Source organism: Drosophila montana, unplaced genomic scaffold (genome assembly GCF_035044405.1).
Source record: "Drosophila montana isolate Dmon_TW-CO22-7 unplaced genomic scaffold, ASM3504440v1 contig_413_1, whole genome shotgun sequence".
NCBI lineage: Eukaryota > Metazoa > Arthropoda > Insecta > Diptera > Drosophilidae > Drosophila > Drosophila montana.
Window position 1 is genome coordinate 83,456 of NW_026998750.1, and position 24,567 is coordinate 108,022.

The 24,567-nt window shown below is 37.7% G+C and overlaps 1 protein-coding gene across 3 annotated transcripts in view; it reads right to left on the reverse strand.

Moving 5' to 3' along the window:
- Nucleotides 1-5,390: 5,390 nt before the first annotated feature.
- Sp1 overlaps nucleotides 5,391-24,567 on the reverse strand; it is a 36,581-nt gene continuing 17,404 nt past the window's right edge. The window contains exons 2-3 of one of the 3 annotated variants that reach the window (XM_064698304.1): nucleotides 7,623-7,972; nucleotides 5,391-7,042 (exon numbers count right to left, since the gene is read on the reverse strand). In XM_064698304.1, coding sequence (XP_064554374.1) covers nucleotides 5,563-7,042; nucleotides 7,623-7,972 — 1,830 coding nt within the window. In that variant the 3' untranslated portion in view covers nucleotides 5,391-5,562. The other 2 variants (XM_064698303.1, XM_064698306.1) reach the window with 2 other exon arrangements.

A 24,567-nucleotide genomic window follows, 5' to 3' on the forward strand; every position in this document is an offset into this window, starting at 1 on the left:
TTCTGCTTTTTGCCTTACGAGGTCTAAATTGGGACCCTAATCTTCGGTTGCCATCCTATTCCAGCAGGCTGCTTCTTCTTAATCTTTTGTCGTTAGCCAACCGTAGGACAATTCTCGGTGTTGTCTTTCTACATAAGTTGGTTGTTGGCGATATAGATTCTCCTTTTCTGCTATTCTTCTTTTTTTGCTTGCTTTTCTTCAATTCTCTGTTCCGGCTAGACCAACCAGAAATTATCGCTCCTTATTAATATCGACATGCACAACAGACTACGCTATGCACAATCCTTTTCAGTGCTATGTAAAAATTACAATAGTTTGCATCACGTTTTCGCTACCGAACTTTCTCTACCCCTAATAAAATCGTTGCTTTCAGGATACCTTCGGGAAGTCACTGCTATGAGTAGGGGCATAGCTTGCCGGACAGGCTGTAAATTTTCCCCCACCGGGTTGGTGATTTCAAATTACTTTCCCAATACTATCTCTTTATTCTATCTACTTAACACTCTATATATCTAGCATACAGTTCTTTACTCTATTAACAATCTTCTTACTTTCTTTTCTACTATTTATGGTATTTTCTTAAATAATATAGCATATTAAGATTATTTTTAATTTTACTTAAGAAACCTTTTTTCCTACTTACACCCTTCTTCTTAGATGTAGGCTCTAATAGCGTCACTGACATAATTAGCTGTGAAAAGGGGCACAGCTGGCCGCACTGGCAAATAAAACACCTCAATCGGTCGGTGATGCTATTAGAAATTTGTGTTCTCTAACTAGGCTTTTAGCATTTAATTTTCATAATTGTATATATAATGTATTGAATAATTAGGAAGACACTCGTTTTGTCGACCACTAATAAACGAATAAAAAAATAAAGCTGCCATAGTAATGATCGCTCAAAAATTAAGTTTTTGCATAATCAACTTATTTGATTATCAGGACATCTTGCCCAAACTCGGCGCCTATTACTTTGACTATTCTCCTAACATATATCATATAGCTGATATATACACGATCAGTCGAAAAATTAGATCTTGCTTGTAATAAAAACACATTTTTGTCAACATATCTTGATCAAATTTTGCATTAAATAATTCAGTAAACGCGCTTCATATAAACACAATCTTCTCAACATCGGACCACTACATAATATGTAGTAAACACATTTATTTCTTTGAATATATCTTCACCTAATTTGGCATATACAAGTTTTACTATGCTCCTTATATATTGGCGAATCCCTAACCACATCATTTTTCATAATAAAAATTGTATATCTGGATTTTCATTGGCGTAAAGCTTTTTAATATCGGATAAAGCTTACGATAGTTATGGCCAATATATTCAGCAATTCTCAAAAATAAACAACAACAAATTGCAGAGTGTTATTGCTTTGTCTACGTAATAGGCCTATACCCACTTGACGCGAAATTTGATTATCGAAAAACTTCTTATTTCGCAGGTTCATAACAGCTTTTGCTGAGGTGCTGTTAATTAGAAAATAGTCTTTTTTTCCTTCTTATAAACGTTGCGGAAAAACCCTACCCAAACCCCTTAAAAATAGCTGTTCGTAATCAAAACAAAGTGAAGACTTTTTATAAAGTAGATGTACGGTACGTACATAAAAGGATATACAACAAGAAAGAGGCTCTATTCGGGAGCTCCCGACTAGGGAATACCCTGCACCCTCTTCTACCAACATCAAATATGACTTGGCCCAGCTAAAAAATTCGCAGCTATTTTTTTATGAGTAATGTTTAATTTTATGCCCTTTTCGCGTCAAGTGGATATAGACTTTAAAACCACAACCCATCAACCCATCTGCAAGAAAACGAGAAAGTAGGCATATCTTTGGCACGAAAATGTAATACCCTTGTAGACATTTCCGTTTTGCAGACATATGAGATCTATGCACAGTTGAAGATGGTAGCTTTAAAACTCAGAGACTAGTTTGCTATGAAAGAGACGGACGGACATGGATATGTCAACTCGGCTGTTGATGCTGCGTATTTGTGTGAATATGTGAACGAAAATATACATATATCCAAATATTAACAAATATATGCAAGTACATATAATTTTGGTACATACACTTTTCCTTAAACTTTTTAACTTAATTGAAATAGCACTATTGAATAGGATGTTGTTAAGCCGTTATATTGTAACGAAATGTAAAACGCTTAAAAACAGTCGCTTACGATCAAATAGATTTCAAATATTCTTTTTCAGTATCAACAGCAGAGTCGATATACCATAGTCATATGCCTGTGCCAATTCCAACTTCTCTCACGCTTTCAGGCATGAACGTTTGCATTTTGCAGCAGGCAGGTCCTATGTCTGAGTCGGCTGAATCGGAATACTAAAGCATACTGGTGACATATAAACACACTCCTGAGGCATATGTATGTCTTCAAGCATATCAAATCTTCCGCGTTCTCAAAAAAAACCAGTTCATTCTTGTTACTTATTATTATTGTATTTACGGTCAGACATTTTCAATTCATTTATCACCAGCCCTCCATTCCCAAAGCAATTGGACCCCCTATCGACAATGTCAACACAAATGCCAACCGAAAAAATAAATGCGCAGCTTAATCTACTCATGAGAAAAGGAGGAAAAATCAAAAACAATCTGCACATACTTCAATTTCAATCTACTCATTCCCTTTATTTTGTGTCGCTCCCACTCATCCCCATTCCGCTTGGGCAGACGTCGACCCCATGCAACAAATCCACGGTAATAAAATTTAAATCACCCAAATAGCAGCAGGGCCCAGTAAGTAAGTAACCGGCGTAACCAAAGCAAATAGCATAAACCGTAAAGCGTTTTTCTAACCATCGCCTTTTTCCACGTTTAAGTCGTTAACGGCAAGGTTGGCCGGGCCGCCCCGATGACGCCCACAACGCAGCATTCCGACCGTCAAATGTTAAATAAACTGTCAGCCCACCCTGCATAAAGCACCAAACACCAACAGCCCCACCGCCACACAAACTAATAGAGGTAGGGTCAGAAGTGTGCTTCTCAGCATCCCCCGTATTGTGGTCTCGACCAACAAACACCCTTACAGTCCACAGTCGCATAGATACAAAGATACATATACAATTTACGTTATCCGGCTGTCGTTGTCAAATTGATATTCATTGAGCTCAAAACGACATTGGACTGGCTCTTCAATTTACCAAAATATGACTAAACAACAACGAAAAAATGTTCATAACTGAAAGTTTTGATACATTTATTTTTAATAAAATTTAGATTTTGTTTAATTTATTTTAAGTGATTAATTTACATTGGTGTTTGTCGACAAAAAAAAGTACGCTAATATATATCTCATATATATATGAATTTATACATATAATTTGTATATGTTTATGTATGTACATATACATATACATATACATATACATATACATATACATATACATATACATATACATATACATATACATATACATATACATATACATATACATATACATATACATATACATATACATATACATATACATATACATATACATATACATATACATATACATATACATATACATATACATATACATATACATATACATATACATATACATATACATATACATATACATATACATATACATATACATATACATATACATATACATATACATATACATATACATATACATATACATATACATATACATATACATATACATATACATATACATATACATATACATATACATATACATATACATATACATATACATATACATATACATATACATATACATATACATATACATATACATATACATATACATATACATATACATATACATATACATATACATATACATATACATATACATATACATATACATATACATATACATATACATATACATATACATATACATATACATATACATATACATATACATATACATATACATATACATATACATATACATATACATATACATATACATATACATATACATATACATATACATATACATATACATATACATATACATATACATATACATATACATATACATATACATATACATATACATATACATATACATATACATATACATATACATATACATATACATATACATATACATATACATATACATATACATATACATATACATATACATATACATATACATATACATATACATATACATATACATATACATATACATATACATATACATATACATATATACATAAAAGTGCCTTAACCTACTCAAGCCCTATATGTTTTCTCAATCTGCTTCCTGTAAGCATTGCATATACATACATATTAAATGTAGATCTTATATTAAATTAAGAAACAACAAAAACATCTAGTCGCAAAGTTTAATGCGCTTGCATCTTAAAAATATTATGCATATGTATTAAGTAGCAAAAATAAAACATGCAAGTTGATTTAGTTAACAATATGGCGCTAAGTGTGCGCCTTTCTCAAGAAAAACGGCCGCTGAAGTACAACGCTCTATGTAGCTCCCTTAAGCTCTGTTAACAATAGAGTCAGATGGTATGCAGTGGTCGCCTCTACAGTGTTGTTGTCTCCCAGCCTGCTTCGCTTGTGTCGGTACTTCGATTTTTCTCAGGCAATTTGTATTTAGAGCTCAATCGTTAATTTCTGTTTATAAGCAAATCATTTCTTTTGATTTACAATTTGATTTATCATCCTTAGTTTTATAAATAATCTTTCAAATTTTTATAATTGGACTAGAAATATTATTTTAATAATATAGGCTTACACTATTTTTTGAATTGCTCATTGTGTTCAATAATTGAACATTATGTTCAACAAACAATAATACAATTTTTTCCATCATAAAGTTTAGCTCTTCAAATATTTAATTATCTTTTCTTTTTGAAGTGTCATTGAATTATTTAGCCATATATGCGTGTATAACTTAAATAAACGCTGCACGTGTTAATAGATCCACTTTTCTTATTATTGTTTTTTTATCTACGAGCTAAAAAAAAAATGACAAAATTGCCTGTTTACTTTTAACTAAATAAAAAAAATGTAGCATACTTTTTAGTAGTATCAATGATTTTATGGTTGAATATTTGAGGATCTTGATATTTATGAAACTATATTCGTATAGACATCTAGAAATATATTAAATACATATATACAATAGGATTCAAGCATGATTTTAATATTTTATTTATTTAATTTTCATAATTTAATAAGCTGGCAATTGATTACTATTAAGTAATTGTTGTTTATTAAGAAAGCGAAAAATTGTATTTAGCATTTCTTAGTACTTTTATGTACACATTTTTATTAAAATATGTAAAAAAAATTGCTTAGCTATTAGCGAACTTCTAAAAACATGACGCATACGACGTTATTCATAAAAAAAAAAAAAATCCGAATTTCACGGAACAATTTGTTATATGTTATTAATGTATCGTTTGTGTGCAACCACTCTTATTAACTATGATTCTGCCCAATGCTGCCCGCATGGCAGCTTCATTTTAAACTGCGTCTGGGAACCCATTTCTGCTCAATTGGTAAACAAAAAGGGTCCCAGCGACCCTCAAACCATCGGTGGCTTAATGTCGACTAACGCGCTATGATCCAGTCGATGATCCAGACCAGGACTAGGTGCTGATGCACCTACCAGATGATGATGATGATGTAGGTGCGCATGTGGATGTGATTGCTGCTGCGAGAATTGTTGTTGCTGCTGCTGTTGCTGATGTGCTGATTGATGCGAGTGCTGCTGGTGCTGTTGCTGCTGATGTTGATGCAGCATCACCGGCGAGCCGCCCGCGGCGACCATCTGGTGCGGCGTGGCCAGGTGCAGACCGCCGCCCAGCAGACTGCTGGACGTGCTGGAGGCGCTATGCGCATGCAGCGAGGTTGGGGTGCCGGGATGGCTGCCAGCTCTGTTGCCTGCACCGGAGCCAGCGCTGCCGGAGCCGGAGCTGGAGCTGGCGGAGCCACCCCCGCCGCCACCACCTGCGCCCGTCTGTTGGCCACTGGACGCGCCGCCCAACCCGTTCGACTCACCCGACTGATTGGCTGCCTCCTCAGAGTCGCTGCACGACTCCGAGGAGCCCTTTTTAATGCCATTGGGCACTGTGCCGTTATGCGTCTTTACGTGCTTTGCCAGATGGTCGCTGCGCATAAAACGCTTGTTGCACACTGGGCAAGCAAAGCGCTTCTCGCCAGTATGCGTCCTCAAATGCCGCTGCAGCTCGTCGGAGCGTGTGAAACGCTTGCCGCAGAACAGCCAGTTGCACACAAAGGGACGCTCGCCGGTGTGCCACCGCAAATGTGCCTTCAGATGAGACGTTTTGCCGTAAACTTTTCCGCAACCAGGTATATGGCAGGAGTGGATGTTCTTCTTACGTAGGTGCACGCCAGCTGGTCCTAAGCGCTCCGCCTCTTGACAGTTTGGGCAATCGCAAGTTGCACGGCCCGCATATCGTCGCTGAGAACGCGGCGAAGGTGTTGATGGGGTTGAAGCTTGTGGCGAAGCCGCAGTGGCTGCCGCTGAAGGTGAGCTGTGTGGTAGCGAAAAGCCACCTACGCCCTGGCCTGGCAGCATACTTTTATATGTATCCTGCAGTAAGTGCTGTCCGGATCCCAATAAATGTGCCGTATTCGAAAGAGAGTGCGACAATGCAGAACTGTAATCTGTACCCGCAGCCGCAGCGCTTGCATAGTTGGCCATTGTCGAGTGCATTCCAGCGGCCGCAGCGCTTCCCATGTCCAGCCAGCTACCGGCGGCGGCAGCGCTGTGCATATCCCACCAGCCCGAGTTGACACTAGCTGCCTCAGCGGCCTTGTGCGCAGATGCGGTCACTGCATTGAACGGCCAATCATACGGGTGGCGCGAGTAGACTGAACCAAAGGCGGCTCCTTCAACTTTGCCCAAAAGCCCCTGATGCATGTGATGATTGTCCGCCACCATGCTGCCTGTCGATGTGGATGTGTTGGGAAAGTACAAATCACTGCCGTATGCGGAGGCCGAGGTGCCCACGGCCGCGCAAGACGAGGCGAGCGGACGACTGTAAGGATATATGCTGAAATTACTCACAAGTTGTATAAAGCGTGCTGTTGTCTGGGCAACGCACAGTGATCCACCAATTGAGAGAAAACTAGCTGAACAAGTACACGAGTTCACATGTGAATATGTGTACACATTATTTCAACTGAAAATAATATTAAACTTCACGATGCGTTGCATTTGATTTTTCCTTATTTACTCAGGGTATGAAGTATTCGCACTAACACTCTTTGAATTGTTTTTCATTATTCAATTTCTACCTATAAATAAATACAATTTTAACACTTTTTTATTTTCATAGTGACATTTAGACTTTGAACAGAAGGCTAATGACATTTAAGTTTCAAATAATCTATTTTAAATAAATGTTTAGTCAAAATGCGTTTGGAAAATAAAATTTAAATAAATATATTATTTGAATTTTTAAATGATCAATTTTTGGATTAAGAAAATAATTTTTAAGTCGTGACTTTAATAAAATATATAACACCCACAATTATCTTTTACTTTCAATTCTTTCGTATAATTTGTTCAGCCAGATTCTTAGATATAGGACCACTGTGCGCCGTCGCGCTGCTTACCTAGCAGTGATGTTCACCATGGTGCCGCTGTTAGCACTGGACGGGAGGCTGCGTGATGTTTGGCCTCCGCCACCTCCTCCTCCACTTCCACTGCCAGTGGAGCTAGACGAGCTTGCTGCTGAGATTGCGCATGGGGAGTGCTGTCCGACGCTGCTGCTACCGCTAAGGCTCGATGCGCCGCCACCGGGTGCGCCAGTGCTACCTGCTGCAGGGGAGTGTGGGCTCTTCTTCCAGGGATGGAACCCCTTGCCAACGGCCGCATCAGCTAGCGGCGGTGGTGATTTGTTCGACAGCTTATTGCACTGGGCGGCCAGCATGGCTAGCGGAGTACCTCTTAAGCTGGGATGATCCTAAAAGGAGCATGATAAAGGGAACTTTTCTCAATTAATAAGCGCGTCATTCGACCGAATCTGAAAATTATTCATATTTTAATTAATTATGCTCAATATCCCGTTAGCAAAAAACCAACGATACAAAGCCAACCCACAAAATTAATTCGCAACATAAATCAAAAGATAATTCATTTAACGTTAAATGCTCCAAATATTTATGATCGTCGCGCTTTAAAAACATTTCTGAAATGAGATTCCCTAAAAATATCAGAACGTTTTTAAATGCATGATTTGAATAACTTTTTCTTTTTAATTTGTAGAACGTCAGAAACTGTTAAAATCTTACTTTTTCCGGGAGTTTTTTAAGACTTTTTATAAAATAAATTAAAATCTTTTAAGGCTAAAGTACCTTACGCAACCTTTTCGCATATACCTCTTAAAAAAATGTTTTTGTGAGGATCGCAACTTCGACTACGGTACTTTCGCGTTATTCCAATTTTTATATACCGACAACAATTCGAGGACAACGCAACAATAGCATAACATTTATGACCTTTCACGGTCAGTGCTTTGTTCTTTTGGCCAGAACTAATTCTTTTTTTTTGCTTTTGTCTAGCGGCTTAGCAACATTGTCTGACACTTGTGCACTATCTGTCATACACTCTCAATTACTGTCTGCAACTCGCTCTATCTGTATATGTAGCTGAAATTGCGGAGTGATTGACGACGGTCAAGGATAAACTTCGGCTTTGACTTTACCTGCCCCATCTGACGGCCGCTGCGGCTTATCCTTTCGATGATCCTCATCAAACACATTTTGCCGGCAGCTCAGCATCTGTTTGATGGACCCAAAATTGTCAACGACTGTACTACTACCCAATTTGGGCTGGTAAAGATCACTTTTATCCACCCAGTATTCAAGTAGCTACCTTTTTGTCTTTATACAAAGGCTTACAGTTGAGTTATACCGTTGCTTTGCGGCCAATTTTACAGCTAAAATTAGCTATAGGAAAAGAAACAGCTAACTTTGGAAGCCAGCAATCGGGCGCAGATTGAGGCTGCGGAAGCTGCTATTAGTCTAATAATTGCTGGGGTCGGCTTACTACCCACAAAGACAGCTTTCGGGTTCATAGCCAAGTCCAAATCAATAGCCAAGTTGTTTCCGCATTACTGTTTGCTGAGATTTAGATTTGCGCTGATTGGGCGAATAGGCAGTTACTGGTAGCCGGGTCGAAACTTGTTGTGGTACGTTTGTCGCTGCTACGCTATCGTAGTGCAATGTGTCAGAGAGGTGCCACTGCCCCGCTGGCAGTATAATGATATTGGGGCCAGTCCAGTCAGCAACGAGTCATAGTATATACACATGGAATGTAAAAAGGATGAGCTATACAGCAGGCAGACCAACTGTGGCCACCGAAATACTTTGGCCCCAGATTCGATGCCAAGACAGAGCCAAAGCCAAACCAGCACCAGAGCAACATAATTGGAGCAATTTCAACGTCGTGCAACTGCGCACATGACTCCATGCTAGTGTGTTTGAGTATGTGGCAAGAAAATTATACAAAATAATATCGGTGCAGGCAGTAAGCCAGTAAGTCAGTTACTTAGTTAATCAGTTAGGCAGTCAATCAAGTCTCAGCCCATTTAAATGCTAGATTATTTGATTAATCGATTAGCACGACAAAAAAAACAATGTTTAAGCCAAGAGTACCTGACTGGGAGATACCCTATACACAGAAAACATGCATTTAAAACATAGAACGGTGCAGTCGAGTTAAGCCGATTGAGCAATACTCTGTCGAGATCATTCAGATTGATAATCAAACATACATGCAAACGGATATAGTAAAATACAATTGGGTGTTCAACGTAATCAGGCATATACATATGTATATATTTTATGGGGTCGATAATATTACCTTCTGCGTGTAACATACTAGAATTCTTTAATAATATAATATAATAATATAAATACATAAGTATAATAATAATACAATAATACACACCTGAACATAATTAAATTCATAACATGTATCGCATAAATGAATATATAATACCCATTTTAAGCCTCGCTCCTTTAATTTTCACTTGCCAAAGCTTACGATATTAAACAATTTTTTTTTAGTATTTGTTCGCCATAGGGGCGTCATTGGCGCCAAGGTTTCGTTTTAAAGCCATTCAATATGACCAAATTAGCGCACCGAGCCACTTCAATGCCCAATGGCTTGGTTATGGACAGGGATAGGGATGCTAATGTGAGTGTGGTTGTAGAGAAAAAGGTCTAAGCCGATCGGAGCCGTACTTAACTGGGCTAAATTGAAAGAGGACGGGCTTAACACAAAAAGTATAATAAACTGTTTTCAGACTATATATTGTTTGCTCCCACTCAATTGCTTACGGATCGCTACTTAGTTCCTCCGCCACCTCTCTGACTGCTTTGCCTGCTGCGACATCAAAGAGTAGCGCTTCTGCCCACAACGAATTTCGATTTTTTTCATCTTTTTATTTTTACTACCGTTGCATTTTGATGCGCTGGTTGCTCTTGGACCAACCAACTGCTCTTTCTCCCTTGCTCTTTTTCTGCCACTCGCACTAATGTAAATCATTAGCAGCGACACCTGCTGAGAAAATTATGACACCGCACAAAAGGTGCTGAACCTGCAGCGCCGTCGTTGATAGCGCCCGCTGTGATCAGGTTCCAGTTGCCAGATTTTCAGATCCGCCACATGCTGGGCTACCCAAATTTGTTTAGCTCGCGTCTTTTGTTGTTTGCCTTTGACGTTCCGTTCGGGAGCCCTAGCGGGAAAATGACATTTAACTATACTAATTACCTAAATGCCAATATTTTATTTGATACGCCGATATGAGTTAACCGCGTTGACCGCACTCGCCCTCTACAATAAGCTGCATCTTGGAATTAAAGAAAGTCAGTAATTGTGTTCAGTTGCCTGATTCCAATCATAAGCAACAACAATAGCAGACTAACGTCATAAGATATGAATCAATATTGTGTGGGGAAAGTTACAAAAGCCACGCACCATTATATTTGTGGTTTGAAATCCAATTTATATATTATTCACAAAGTGAACAACACATGATTTTAGATGTATTAATACTGTAATATGAGTATTGTTGAATCCCTTGCACTAAACTGCAATAATCATTCCTGTTTAACCTTAACTAAAGACATAACATAAAAGAGTTAAGAAAGCTCTAGTCGAAAATTAGGAATTGCCCAAATGGTAATTCGTGACTATTCCAGTGCCCATTTATGTATATAATTACATACTGAGTTGCTTCTTCGCTCTGCCTTGCATTATTAGAGAGGTTATAAGGATATATTAATATAACATTTGAGGATCACAAAGATTGAAATTCATTTTATGTAGTTATAATCAGAGAATATTTTTACTGCATCATCTCTTAACAGTGCTTCTCACACTCAATTCGAAATTCAAATTCGTGGATGCATTTTTAAGTGTTTATATAGCGCTAACATATCGGTACTTAGACACTTACAACCACCCAATAATTTGTGCCAATTATTCAATCTCCTTTCAGTGCATCTACATAATATCGAGAAGGTATGTTTTTAGTTCTAGTTGCAATTAAAAGATTCACTAAGCCCGTAAAGAGTCCCTTAATTCCGTATAGTATAGTGTGGCAAACACCACTCATATCTAATCGACGGAGGCCGTAAATTGTCTAAATAAAATAACAAACAATAAAACTTTAATTTGTTGCGAAACGCAGGCTTAAAAATATAGTCTGAGAACCGACAAGCGTTTGGCTACTCAAATACGCGACTCACCAAACGGATGAGCCTTAACTGGTGTGCTCTGGGGAACGGGAACTATGGTCTGCAGACAGGGGTTGGCTGCCGAGGTTCATAGGCAATTAAAAAGTTCATTGGTTTTATTCATCACTATAGGTTGGATGGCTTACCTTGCCTCGGTAACACAAACATTGCTATCCTCTACCCGCGGGGTATTTTGTGAAGGTCGCGACAGGCTCTTTTCGAACCTTTGCCATTAGCATGTAAAGTGTAAACTAATGGCTTTAATTTTGTTTGACTGGACAGCAGCGTGGGAAAAGCTTGGTAACTGTTGAGATTGGCGCAGCAATGCAGATGGAGATCCAGAACATCGAAGTGGTTCACCGCTTAACTTCGATCTAAGAAGTTTATTAAAAAGAATCGCACAGAAGTTCGCAAACCCACAGTGTACCCATAAGATGAGCTTGAATCTGGCAAATATTAAGTAGCCTGAGTGGCAGGGCTTTTAGTTTTCGTTACCAACTTTGTCTGAGAGCCTCAGCGTGGTCCTAAGTTCCTTGGAACTGGTCCAGGCATGGACGCTCTTATAAGTAAGCCATACGCAAAAACTCATTAACAATGATGCAGCCACCGCAAACGGGCCTCAAAAATAAGGATAACAGCAACAAAGCCAACAAAAATTAATGGAGTTTCATCATAATTTTTTTCATTTTTTTTGTTTTATCTCCCAGCCAAAAACGACCCATTTTGTTGTTGATGTTGCTTTTTTTATTATTTTTTATTTTTGCGAAATCTTAAAATATGAAGCCGTCTTGAGTTAGTCTGGGGAAAAGATAATTACGGCTATGGCTTGGGCACAATACTCGCCATACATCTTTGTATATATATATGTATATATGTATATATATAGATACATATATATATATATAAATATATATATATATATATAGGCCTGCCCACCGTGTTAAAGCCATAACCCAAATTGTTGAAGTGCATTAAAGTGTCTTAACTTTGCTTATCCTTATCAAACCCAAAGCCAACCCGTGCAATATATGTTTTTTATTTACAAGATGCTTTAATTTTATGTTTATCCTCCACCCAAGTTGCCCACTTTACTGTTCATTAGGCAGACCGCTTGCCTTCTTCAGTCGCAGTCACTCAGTCTATTTGGAGAAGCTTTAGCAGCAAGCAGCATATCGTCAGTTTGTTATAAGCCGATTTTAGTTGTAAAGCTCACTGTGCGGCGTTATTGGACCACGTACATATGTCCCCTAGGCTCACATATCATTGTCTAAAATGTCATGATTAACTGACCGCTCATTAGGACCACAAGCATTTTTTTGTGGGTTATACCACCCCTTTGCTTTCTTTTCCCCCACACAAAGCTTATACCAACCCCCAATGAGGTCAAATTTAATGTGTCTCATATTGCAATTAATTTGAACTGTAACTCTGGCTGTCACTAGTGTGAAGTGGGTGGCTGATTGCGGGCTAGGACATGGCTGGTGATTGAGTGCTGTCTGCAAGTAATTGGGGTTGATTTTACTTTTCAATTATGTATCAAGTATAATACTCTGCAGTCACAAAGGCGTGAGTGGATTGCAGCACAGTAAAAAGACTATATTACTGAAGAATTTTGCTGCTCGCTTTGATTTCCTTATCAAATTGTGCTTACTCTTTCCATAACTACAAGTAAGAGAAATGATGGGATGTGAATGAGAAACTACGAACTCAGCGACAAACTATCGTAACGTACAGTCGTACTTATGTATTTTTACATCCATAATCACACTCAATAAACACGCAATTGCTGTGCGCCTTACGAATCGGATGTGTTTCCGCTCTTTATACCTTACACTCATTCATACATGAATTCTGGGTTAATATTCTCTATAATTTAAAAAAAAATGAATCAAAATATGGTTTAAAAAAAACCTTCATTCTGTGTTCTAGGTCTTATAGTCTCTGACATGGATATGTCCAAATAGATGGACGCATAAACGGGCGATCGGACAAAACTATATCGACTCGTTTATTCATGCTTATCGACAATATATATACTTTTTAGGGTAAAATATTTCATCTACAACGTATTACATATATTCGCACAACTTCAGTATGCACTTTTTCTACCAATTTTCAATGGGTACTAGGTAAAACAAACAGGTAAGATGTAGCCGGGTGTAACCAGCTGCGTATAACTCTGGTCACAGTGTAATAGCTTAAAACAAATAAAAACGTCGTCTTAGTTACTTCGTTGGTGTCTCTTAAACCTTAACCGAAGCTATTTTCAAAGCTTGTCTAGAATAGTTATGATTATACCGTGTGCGAGGCGCGTGAGAGGGAGGCCACAATACTTTCGGCCCGATCTTTAAAAAGTCATCAGCCTACCTGCCAAATTTGGTGAGACTATCACTAAGGCCGTAAGAGATAAACATTTTTCAGGATTGGGGGCCAGTTCCTAGTAGATACATATATTCCAAAAATGATAACGCTGTTTGAGACGCATATATGTATAACTAGCGGGTATAACCCGGCCTTGCCCGTGGCAAGTATGTTATAAAATCAATGTTCTCAAACAAATTTGAAATGATTTTGAAACTGATCGGACGGTAAACAAATAACTTTCATACAAACGTTTTCCGCCAATTTACCACTGTTGTGAGTGGAATTTCCCAAATCGCTGAAATACGTATTTATTAAGTTCTTATGTAGAGCTTTGAAAATAAGTTTGAAGCAAATCGGACACAACTTAAAACTTCGCCCAATAAATCTTTAAATCGCATTCCCTCCGAAGAAGTTTGAATTTTGCGAAAAAGTGTGAAACACGTCTCAAATGATTTTTCTTATAGATCTCTGGAAATGAATTTGAGCGCGAAACGTCACCCACCAAATCTTTGACCTCCATTTCCACCAAGGAGAAACAGATTTTCCTAAAAGTGTGAAACACCCCTCAAATGAATTTGAACAAAGATCTTTGAAAATAAGTTTGAGCCCGATCGGATGGTAAACAAAAAAGTTACATACAAACGTTTTTCGCGATTTTTCCACACTTGCGGGTGGAATTTCCCGAAACCCCGTCTTAACGAGCACCTACATCACATAAGGTAGCTACAGTGAAAATTTCAGCTTCCTAGCTCTTACGGTTTGGGCTGTGCGTTGATCACCAGTCAGTCAGTCAGTCAGTCAGTCAGTCAGGGCAAACAGTTTTATATATAGAGATGGTTTATATATAAAGTTAGGTCTTCTTTCAATATCGGCGAATGGACGGCTGTATGGACGTAATGAAACAATAAAATATTCTTCACTTGAGTTTAAAAAATCAATTGCCTAAAACGAAATGGATTCTAATTATTTTTTTAACATTTGTTTTCTGGATTGGGTGAATATTTACACCATAATAATAAATATTGCAAAAATATATATACAAGGAGCATAGTGAAAATAATAAATGCCGAGTTTAGTAAATACATTTTGATAAACAAAAAGTGTTCCATGCAAGAAAAAAAAATATGCGGTAGCTTTAAGCCTGAGACACTAGTTCGCAAAGATGCAGACTACTCGGCTGGTAATGCTGATCTTGAATATACATACTTTATGGGTTCGGAGATGTCTCCTTCTATTCATTACACGTTTCATGACAAAATAATAATACCCTTGTTTATAAGAATGAAAGCTAGCCAGTAATATACACTTCCCTACTTCTAATGATTACCTACCGCGCTTTAACACCTTTAAATTAAGATATAGTTCAGATCTTATCAGTCAGCATTTACTGATTATCTAGCGATCACTCTAAGCAACGAGGTCCAGAAAATGGTCAAGCTATACCACACCTTTCAAGTGATCGATATAAGTAAAGCTCTTAGCATGGCAAGCTACGAGTTCTCCACATTTAACCATGTTTATCCATGCACAAATTGCCGTATTTATCGGCGAATGCTGAACAACTTATCCTTTTTGAAACTTTTGAAATGAAAGCTTAATTTTATCAAATATTTACACAAACAGATAAAATCTTTTTCTCATTTATAGTATGAACAAATTTATACGTCGCCGCAAGCTATCGATGCTCATGTCGATGGTCAGGCAATCATGATCATTATTACGACTGGTTCTTTATCTAAAATTGAGAGGGGGACAGTGGCTGCCACTTGTATTGTAGCGTCTTGTGTACAAGCACCGAGCTGCCAGAGTTACTTTCTTAGACAACTCGACAAGTTAGTCAAGTCAAGTTAACTCGAGTCGCTCAATAGTCAGTCAAGGCAGCTTTAGCGAGTCCGCGTATATGCGTATATACTTAAGTATGTCTCTATTACCATACTGATTGAATGTTGATTAAAGGCAAGTTGATATTGATATTTATGGCGCACCAATATATTGTTTTTACTTGTGTGAATGTGGGGCGAACTTTATGCCACCAACCGATAGGTTAATGCAGTTTATATATGAGTTTATTTTAACGTGCATCTATCCATATTTTTGCATATCATATGCATATGTGACTACGCACAGTACAAATAAGTAGTTTAAATGCTAAGAAACTTATTTTTTAACATTTTCTTTTTTCCAAATTACAACTCAGATATGTTAATATGTTGTATTCTTAGCCCATTGAAAATGGGTAAAAAATTGTGTTATAATTTTGTGATGACGAGTTGTATTGATCGTACGCAACACAAAATTATTTTGCCCCCATTTATAAAATATTGGTTCATTATCGATGTTAGAAAAACGAAAAACGGCGCAATGCGTAGAGTTTAAGACACCTAATTAGGTACATAGGATCGTGTATAGAATTCCCAGATTAAAAATATTTCCGTTTTTTTTTAACCCATCCCGTATATGTAATCTCCTTTCGCACAATCCCACCTAGAGCACTCTGAGCTGGTCAACGCACAGCCCTACGGTATGGGCTGTGCGTATGGGTATGGTATGGGCTAGGGTGTTAATTTTCCAACGGAATTTTGGGAAATTCCAACCACAAGTTTGGAAAAATCCCGAAATACGCTCGTATAAAACTTTTTGTTTACCATCCGATAGGCCTCAAACTAATTTTCAAAGCTCTTTATTCAAATTTATTTGGGATTGTTACAAAATTTCTCGGAAAATGCATTCCCCTTTGGTGGGTGACGTTTCGCTCCTTAATTAATTTCCAAAGTTTTTAATGAATAATCATTTGAAATGTGATTCAAACTTTTCGCAGAGTTCAAGCTTCCTCCGTGGAAAATGCTATTCAAATTTATTGTGCGAAGTTTTCAACTTTGTCCGATTAGCTTCAAACGAATTTTCAAAGCCCTACATTAGGCAACCGTAGTTAATTGGCGGAAAACGTTTGTATGACAATCCCATTGTCCCATCGTCAAGCTTATTTTGAAGGCTCTCCATAAATACTAAATGATTACGCGTTCAGTTATTTAGGAAATTCCAGCCGCAACTTGTGTGAAAATCTGCAATTTTTTTTGCCAAATATCGGGTTAGCTCTAAACTCATTTTCCGAAATTTTATTGCACATTTGTATGAAACATTTTTTCGCGATATCCACCGCACCTCGATGGTCTAAGGTTTAATGAACGAACGTTTTTTTACGGCTATAATATTCTCACCACAATACCTATATAAGCGGAAGCCGTTGTTTCCAACTTGTATTTATTTATTGGATGGACTTTAAACATATTGTTATATATTAAATACACAAAACTTGCCACGGGCAATGCCGGGGAATGCTCGCTATCTGTGTTTAAAACGAGTGAACGGTGACCAACACTCAGCCTAACCAATATGTGCTAAGAAGCTGAAATTCTTACTTTAGCTTCCCTTTATATCAAAACCAATTTACGTATAGAAATGCCAAATTATAAATTTGGGATCAGTATTAGTGTATAATATTCGTAGCTTACATGTACATACATAATTCAATTTCTAAAAAATCTATTATTTCCAATTCCTTCCAGGTTTTCAGCTTGTTGTGTAAACTGTACATGGTTAAAAATTGATATTTAGCAGGCTGCACACTCGGCTCACACTCGACGTAAACCATTCAATTGACGTAGTAGGAGAATAAGGTCAAAGTACACCGATGTTAACGCCGACCATCAAACAAAGAATAAAACGAAGCAGGAGGTAACTGCCAAATGGCAGCGCATTTGATGGATGACATGGGACGACGAGTCGGACGATGGGATTGCACAGGGATACTGTGCCTGTGAAGCTGTGAGAAGGGAAATGAACCAGCAAGCAGGCAGGCGGGCATGCAGTTTAGCTAGCCTCCCCTATGTTGGGTCACCTCAGCCAAATGTGCAATTTTGTAGCAAATTAGCAACTACCCAAACACAAATACACATATGGAGAGCCCCTTTGTTGAATCAAAAGTGCCGTTGTGATTATCACCGCAGGATATCTATCAGGTAGATGGAGAATGAGAGTGAACAAGGGAGAGAGAAGAGAGCGAGAGAGAGAGATAGTATAGTGTTATACTGAGTGAGAAAGATATATAGTGGATGGATAACATTAAAAGAAGAGGGGAAAAGTGAGATCAGCTAACCACCATATAATCCTGTGTTAAGATCATCCGCTTTAAGAACAAAGCGCATAATCCTTTAATACGCCAGCGACAGAGCGGCTGTTAAATAAACATAGCATTGTTTCAGAAGATTGGTCAAAACGTTGCTCTAAATCTGATGCCTAATGAGTAATTTCGATCGAGTACCGTATTCTAGAAACCCTTTAAGAGCATACACAACAGACATTATCCTCTGCCACTTGAGACGACAACAAAATCTGGCACACTCTCAAATAAACAAATTGGCACTTGGTTTCGAAACTATGGTAAAAGTTGGGTGAACCTAAAACAACATCATGACAGTAGAAACAGCTGCACCTACCATTCGTATTTCAAATTCGTGTCTGCAGTTCCAGCAAATTGGGAATTGTAGGCAAGCCGAAAATCGTTAACGGTTTTTTACTTTAATCCTCACTGGCCAGGCGCAGACGCACTTAAAAGCTAGTTTCCTGACACGCCTTCTATATCATACATTGGAATTGATGAAGTGACTGGAGTAGCTTAAATCGGCGTCCGCTGTGCAGTTGGTTCCCGTTATCATTGAAGCCACGCAAAAGTGTTCTAATTGTAAAACTTCGGCCATACAACCAGCCGGCGATTTTCTTGTTATTGCTGATACTTTTGCCGTTTGTGTGGCAGTCTACACCGCGTGTTTGCGGTAATTGCAAATTGCTATGGTAAGCCGCGTCAACCCCTCAAACGGCGGCAAAGGAAAAATTTCCAACCATCCCAAATCCGGTTTTAGGTATAGCTCGGCATTTAGTGGACGGTGGCTTTAAATTAAAAGTGACAAGTTTTTACTAAGTGCCAGGCCTAACGTCGCTAGCAACAATATGCATTTCGAAAAATGATATCTTGCATGTGAGTATATGAGTATATTCATACAAGAAATTCAAGAAATAGTGAACTAGTCAGGATTGGTCTTCCTTGTAGACGACGCCAAACTGTCGTTAGGTTGATTCGAATTTCCATTTAAATTTTCATTCTTTTAAAACTCTCTGGGCGACAGACATGGTAGGATCGGCTCTGGTGTTGATGGTAATTTAAAGTGTATACTCTGTTAAAGTCTTAAGGTGCCCAATTTATTGATTTTCCACGGTTACAGGTTATATAAATGTTTTAACTTATCGGCCTCCATAATAGTTTGCATAAATGTAATTGATAATAATAGGCCTGTAATAGAATCACGTCGCTTCCAATTTTTTTATTTTTTATCTGTGCGTCAACTATTCGAAACTATATGTTTTTCAATATTCTCAATCCATTTTCGTCATTTAGAAGTCCAAAACTACCCATTCGGAGCGATGTGTGAGCGCACCCATGATTCATTGCCTAAGATCGAATGCAATAACATCAAATATTTTTAGTATAATAGCTGATACATGCCGGCGATTTATAAATACAAAATTGTTGGTCCTGACTGACCGACGGTTGTTTAACGCACAGCTCAAACCGTAAGAGCTAGGAAGCTAACAATTTACCTGAAGTTTCTTAATGTGATGAAGGTGCACGCTAAGACGGGGATTTTTGAATTTCCCCCGGCAAGTGTGGAAAAATTGCAGCTGTGTGCAACTTTTTTTTTACCACCTGATTGATTTCAAACTCATTTTCAATCATGTTTGTGAAAATTTGATTGATAAGTGTTTAACAGATGCATCCCTCATGAATGAATAATGCGGGTCGAAGGTTGTAAACATAAAAGTTGATCGGCTTCGAGCTTCCCACCAAGGAACTGAAATAGGCGAAAACCCTTGATTCCAACTTTCAACTTCAAACTTATTGCTTACTACTCTTGTAAAATATACCCCGAACACGTGAGTTCAGAGTGGTATGGGTAGATTTTAATTTTCCACGGAAAGATATGGAAGAAAATGTATGCCTAAAATTTGAAGCAAAAAACTTGTACAGGTCAAGGCAGGGAAATACCAACTAGTACTAAATAAATCTGCAGCTAACACTGTTTCATCCATATCATTATCACTTACTGCTTAGTTTTGAACTGCAAATAACCTTTCAGACCCCCAAATAAACGGAAATAAAACTAAATTAGTCAAATTCGTATCATCAGCATTTAAATGCGTATCTTTTTTTCCCAATGACTCCCTCTTAGTCGCTGGCGCCTAACAACAAGCAAAGGTATTCAATCAGCTGTTACCTTTTGTTGTTATTGTCCTAAATGTGCGACAATTTGTGTTAAAAGAAGTAAGAGGTTCTAGTTGGGAGCTCCCGACTAGGGGATACCCTCTTCTTCCAACAGGCGATAGGTATAAAATGAAAGATACTTGATATATATATACTATTCTAGAAGCTACATGTCAAGTTTGGTGACTCTAGCCCATATTATTTACCGAAATTCCCCAAACAACAGGATTTCGATATTTCGATTTTTACCGATTACTTGGAAACGGGGCAAGTTATCGAATATCGGAAACAAACTCGATCTGCGCGGGGACTAGGAGGACCTCCAGCTAAAATGTTAAGTCGCTAGCTCTTATAGGTTCTGAGATCCTTGCGTTCATACATACGGACTGACGGACGGACGGACGGACAGACAGACAAACATGGCTAAATCGAGTCGGCTATTGATGCTGATCAAGCATATATATAATTTATGGGGTCGGAGATGCTTCCTTCTGCCTGTTACATACATTTGCACAAATACAATATACCCTGTTTACCCATTTTTAATGGGTTCAGGGTATAGAAAGGCATCTGAAATAGCATAATTAACATCCGAAACCAAAAAAAAACCCCAATGTGTTTAAATTTGGATATTCAAATCAAACAAGATCCAGGCTTAAGCAGCTGATAAATTGCAAAATACTGCATCATAAAACCTGTAACTAAGATTGCATCTGATGTTTAAGTAGCTGGTGCTGATCAGCTACCCAACAGTAATAGTGGCAGTGACAAGAACAAAGCCACTAGCCGACCGTCTTCCCGCTTCGATTATCTGCATGTATGTGTCTGCGCAAATGACTGTTCGCTTCGCAGCTTATTTGATTTGGCTTTATGGATATGAGCCTGAGCTCGAGCTTGGATGCAGACTCCAACTGGGATTCGCACCCCGCTGCGAGCTGACCAGTTCCTTTGGTCAATACACAAAATGCTGTAGATTGTTTTCTGTGTCTCTGCTTGTCCCTGTCTTTCCGTCTGCCACTGCCTCTGGCTTTGTCTCTGAAGTTGGCCTCTTTTGCATATTCATTTAGAGTGGTAGTCGGCAGAACACCGGTAGCCAATTACCTGGCAGTTAAGGTTGCACCAATTCGTTTAATAATAAATAATTAAACACATGCATATGTGAATAAAAAGCGTAAACGTTCCCCAGCATCGACCGAAGGGTACTTTGCCAACTTGACTTATTGAATTTTACACTCATCTCACAATGTGAACACGAGTATATTAGGTTTATGCACTGTCCATCTTGCTGTGCATCTGGATGTCTGTCCGTATGAACTTTAATTTGTTCGCAGCTATTGAAACTGAGACTTGAAACTCAAAATACATACTCGTTACAAACATCCGTCAGACAAAGTTGCTGATCTGGAATATATATACTTTATGGGGTGGGACATCTCAATCTATGCGGTACACGTTTCATGCTTAAATTAAAATACCTCTACAAGGGTATACAAAATCAATATATTCATTTAATTCCTTCATATTCAAATGTATTAATATAATGCGTGGGCGGTGGGAGTGTGGTGCGTAGACGTGTGCTGGCCATTATAGCAGTTTTGTATATATTTGAAGTTTAATGTTTTCAACATTATTCGTTTGACCTCAACGACAATAGGTAGGTGCTTGTACAGTTCTAACATATTTAACACCAAAAACGGGGAATTTTTTTGTTTTATTATTGTTTTGATAAATACAAATTGGAAATTGTTTGCGCTAGAGGGGTGAGGGAGGGGATCACTCGATTGCATAGATGCGTGGTGAAAATGTTACCGGCCTTATCAAAACCCATGTAGACAAAGTCGAATCGTAAACTGCTAGTGTGTGCATATATGTTTCCTCTTGTATTTACTGTTCACACTGACTACCAAAAATTAGTGTTCGTCCGGAGCATATTATTTGTAATATACTAAGTTTAATTAATAGCCATGCGAGAGTAACTGAGCTGGGTGTCTATTAGTTTTTATTTAACTTTTCTGTTTTAGCTTGTGAAGCTTTATGGAGAATTAATATTTTTAAAGTTTGATTGATACAATACAACTATGGGATTGCCCTAAAATGAAAATGCCCTCAAAAGGGGTAAATATGTGCATATGTAAGTAATAGGCGAAAGGACGCACAACCGCATGTAATTCGTATTTTAAAGCGAGAGTATCAAAATGTGATTTTTTTCTGTGTATATGCTCAGAACTAGATTTGTACAAAATATTTCAGGGTTGTCTTAGTTGTATCAAAAATGTAAATATAAGCTTTTTAATTTTTAACTAACTCCCAGTCATTTGAGATGTATTCACAGCTTTCACAAAATCCCTCTTGGATTGAAAATTCGGGTCAAAGGTTGTGTTAGCGTAATATTCGACTTCAAGCTGCTCACTACGAGACAAAAACGTAAACTTCAGCTTTAAGTTCTTAACTCAATGGACTTGAAACTCATGTCAACATTAAACTATAAATAAATAAATACAAACGCCGCTACAATACCAAGTAAGAAAATTATCAATGTTGTTAATGACTCAATGAATTAAAAATGTATTTGCCATATGGTTACTCGGAACGTGAATAGCTAATGCTATTGTAGCTGGTGTTAGTGTTGCTATTGTTGTTTTATGAAGCATTAAATGGCTTATTAACAAAACGCAAAAGCACCACACAGCAAACAGCTAACCGCGATAGGCATCATCAATTAGTTGGTTGGCATCAACATTAAAATAGATGGATGTTTACTTTTATGGAGAGCCACAAAAATGCGCATTCGTGATCATTTCTGATTGAATTTCGCACACGACAGCCGAAAGCACCAACAAATTTAAAATTTCCTATAAAACATTGTATGAACAAGAGTGCTTTTGTCGGGCGTGCCTGCTATTTGATAACCTTTACCCAGCGCCGAACTGACCCAGCAAACATTCGAAATTCCTTTTTATATTCCTGCATGTAATTGGAAACAAAATAATTACAATTCCAATTACATGCATATATATATTATATATATATATATATATTATATATATATTATATATATATTATATATATATGTATATATATTAGAGTTCGAACTTGAAATGTTTAGGGCGTAAATATAGTATCCAAATGTATGTTAATAATATAAGAGACACCACATACCGATTTAGGTACCTAAGCTTAAAATATTAATCAATAAATAAATAAATAATAAAAAGGTGTTATTTGTATTATAATCGAGAAGACACATTCTAAATTTCAAATTTCCCGGATCGGTTACCTTATACAAACGGACATGTCTGATTTACTTTGTATGTTATCTATTTAGCTTTTTACCCATTTTCAATTAGTGCAGGGTATGAAAAGTCCATTCATTTATATTTTTTATATATATTTTTTTATAGTTGTTCATCTATATTTTTTAATTCGCTGTGTTGTACTAATCGAATAGGAAAATCGTGCATATCATTTCATTGCAGCTTACAAGCTCTGCCATAATTATGAGCAGCTATCTCGCCGAAAAGTATCGTAAAGCCAGGCCGCGCGCTAATCAAAACCAACATCATTCGTTTATCCAAGCCACTGCCCATAAAGTCAACTTTTCAGTGCTTTCTATGCTCAGCATTTTTAGGCGCAAAGTGGAAAATTACAACCTGCACTCACGGTAATGTTTATGTAATCGGTGTCCGGAGGCTTGAGACCCAACGACTAAACACACGACACTGAAGACTAAGAGACGGGCTCCAAAAACTACTCACAATGTTAGGGTATCAACGTTTAGGATTTGTTTTTGGCTGCAAATGCTTCTCCCAATGCCCATCGTCTTTCTGCATTTTGAAGGCCATGTTCCTTGACAGTCTTTGCGAATGTGTGAAGATCGGTGGCGATGAGTTTAATAAAGGGTTTTGATCATTAAAATGCATCCACAAAGTTAAAATGGTATATTATGGGATCGTTGCAATGTCCGTCTTATTGTTCGTCCATATAGTGGGCTTACCGGGAATATCTACATAAATCTCGCACCGGTACACTACAGACGACTTCTTTTAAGGATTCTCTTCTAAAAAACATGAATAGCTATTAAAAAAAAAATATTTTTCACATATTTCCATATGGTTTCTTATTAAAGCCGGCCCA